At 43.6% G+C, this 2,840-nt stretch overlaps 1 protein-coding gene across 1 annotated transcript; it reads left to right on the top strand.

Annotated features, from left to right (window-relative positions):
* The first annotated feature begins 382 nt into the window (after window positions 1-382).
* adrb1 (adrenoceptor beta 1) lies at window positions 383-2,468 on the top strand. Its single transcript, XM_048232531.1, has one exon. It carries the CDS (start codon window positions 514-516, stop codon window positions 1,702-1,704), a length of 1,191 nt encoding a protein of 396 aa, XP_048088488.1. The 5' UTR covers window positions 383-513; the 3' UTR covers window positions 1,705-2,468.
* The last annotated feature ends 372 nt before the right edge of the window (window positions 2,469-2,840 follow it).

Here is a 2,840-nt window from a genome sequence, read left to right as displayed (position 1 = left end):
TCTTTGATCTGTTCAGTTGCAAAACTATAATTAGAAGAAAAGATACCGGTATTCCTTATGCAGACTACTGACCAGACAGGCAAGTATATGTGTAAAAATCAAGAGATTTACGTTCAGGGGAGCCAAAATAGCTACACACAGGCTACTGGTATCGGATGGGTCATGTTTTAAGTTTTTACGCGATATATGATGATGGAATGTCGTAAAGTTCAGCCATGCGTAACAGTGCAGCGCAGAGACCCCAGAGGGACTAGGGGTTAGCTTGATCCTCTAAAGTTAACACCAGCCAGCCGAGGGCTCGCACTTGACAGGGGCCGCCCAATTGGATGACAGCGGCCGTGATGTCACTGCTCAGCTCCCATCCAAGGCGCTTTACGCCCACTGAGCTATTCGCCAGATGGAACAAACACTGAATGGACGCGCAGCAGCGCCGCGGCGCACCAAAGAACGAGTCGAAGTTCTGAGTGCAGCCTGAATGAACTCGACTTCTTGCATTAAAGAGCGTAGCTCATCATGGGGGATGGATCACCATCTGTGACTTACAGCAATGACTCGAACCGTGGGACACTGGACCTTAACTCCCAGGACACGGCTTTGTCGGAGCAATGGATGATTGGGATGGGAATGGTCATGGGCATTATTGTGCTGATGATCGTCTTTGGCAATATTTTGGTTATCGTGGCCATAGCCAAGAATCAGAGACTTCAGACCCTCACCAACGTGTTTATTGTGTCCCTAGCTTGTGCGGACCTTATTATGGGGATGCTTGTGGTTCCTTTTGGCGCTGCGCTTGAAGTCAAGGGTGTGTGGCTATATGGATCTTTCTTCTGTGAATTTTGGATTTCGGTTGATGTACTTTGTGTCACTGCCAGCATTGAAACTCTTTGTGTGATTGCGATAGACAGGTACATTGCCATCACCTCTCCTTTTCGGTATCAGAGCCTACTCACAAAAGCCAGGGCAAAGGTGGTTGTCTGTGGAGTGTGGGCAATCTCTGCTTTGGTCTCTTTCCCTCCCATCTTAATGCACTGGTCGCGGGACAACAAGAAGACCGAATGCTATGACAATCCAGAGTGTTGTGATTTTATCACAAACTGGGAATATGCAATCGCCTCTTCGATCATATCCTTCTACATTCCCCTAATTGTCATGATATTTGTGTATGCCCGAGTGTACCGCGAAGCTAAGCTGCAACTGCAAAAAATTGACAAGTGCGAGGGGAGGTTTTACCACAACCAGAGTCTCTCCAAGTGCAAACCAAATAGGAAGAGACCCCCCAAGATCCTTGCGATGAAAGAGCAGAAGGCACTGAAAACACTTGGCATCATTATGGGTACATTCACGCTCTGTTGGCTCCCGTTCTTTATTGTCAATGTCGTGCGGGTTTTCTGCGCCGAGTTGGTGGATAAGGACCTTTTCGTGTTCCTAAATTGGCTGGGCTACGTGAACTCTGCTTTCAATCCCATAATTTACTGCCGAAGCCCGGACTTCAGGAAAGCTTTCAAAAGACTGCTGTGCTGCCCTAGGCAGGCAGACCGCAGATTACATATCAGCTCCTGCGACCTTTCGCGCTGCTCTGGGGGATTAATGAATGCTCTGGACCCGGGCATGGTCGGAACATGGTCGGACTGCAATGGCAGCAGTGACTGCAGTTTGGAAAGAAACGGTAAACTATCCCATTCACATTCCGAATCACAGTTGTAGAAGCTCATGTGATTACATTTAGCTGCGCAAATGTACGCGTAAATTCGCACCAAGCACAATTTAACACACCCACTGAACACTAAACACGCGGTCACCTGCAATACATGTACATCCTTCCTTTTGGACGACAAACTCATGCCTATGGAAGGACTACATTATCTGGGGTTAATCTATAGCAGATTAGCCAATATATTGCTTATGTAAAAAACAATGAAACTACAGTCTTGGATAGGCCTATGTGGATGGATTTTGGATGAAGATACGCAGTATCAAGACTCCTTGGAGTTTTACGCCTGTAAATATAAATATCGATGTATAATTGTTGTTTTACCTCATTCCTTATGTGCAAATTGTACGAAAGAAAATTGTTTATATTAAACAATTAAATTGTACATTATTTATTTGCTACACAATACAATCCGTCATGGGACTGACACTGTAAGAGCTGTAAAATGTAACGCCACAGTTGAAGGAATGACGGACATCTTAAGAAGTTTAAAATGTGGAATGTCATTTACTTTAATGCTATTTATTGTCTAATATACTTATCAGTTGATTACTGTCACTTATGAAATGTATTTCTGAGCAGCTGAATGCACAATAGATGTTGTTTAAAATCTATTGGTCCCTCGAGAGCTTTGTTTTTTCCCCTCCAGCCCTTGTCTTTCTCGCCCGGTAAGTATTCTGTGTACATATGCCTTGTGAATCATTGTATCAAGGTCGCCGTCTGGACGAGTGTGCAATAAAGTGTCATTGTGAATCCACCATTTTAATGAGTTGTATTGTACTGTAAGAGGGAATTGAAACGAATAGGTCTAACAGTTACAGTAATTGCAATTACATTGATTGTGCTTTTACCACAATATCAATTAGGTTATGTACAATAGGTTAGGACAGGCTTTTTAGTCATGATGGTACCACTTAAAATGTCAGTGTTTATCAAATGACAATGCACACGAGTCTTTCGTTTACTCCCACCATGTTACATAAACATTTCATTTGGTTTTCAGTTATGCCTACAACCTGCGAAAGTATCCAGCATTTAAAAGGGGATTGTTTAGGATTTACAGAATAGGATTTTCAGCCTATACGTTAGCTCTGAGGGACTGCCCTAAACTAGATTAATGTGTTAAATG

This window comes from Alosa alosa, chromosome 22, assembly GCF_017589495.1.
Source record: "Alosa alosa isolate M-15738 ecotype Scorff River chromosome 22, AALO_Geno_1.1, whole genome shotgun sequence".
Classification (NCBI taxonomy): domain Eukaryota; kingdom Metazoa; phylum Chordata; class Actinopteri; order Clupeiformes; family Clupeidae; genus Alosa; species Alosa alosa.
This window is presented reverse-complemented; position numbering and strand designations above follow the sequence as displayed.

What these genes read in the sequence shown, in the direction of transcription:
- adrb1 (XM_048232531.1), top strand. Translation starts at nt 514, where the DNA reads ATGGGGGATGGATCACCATCTGTGACTTACAGCAATGACTCGAACCGT.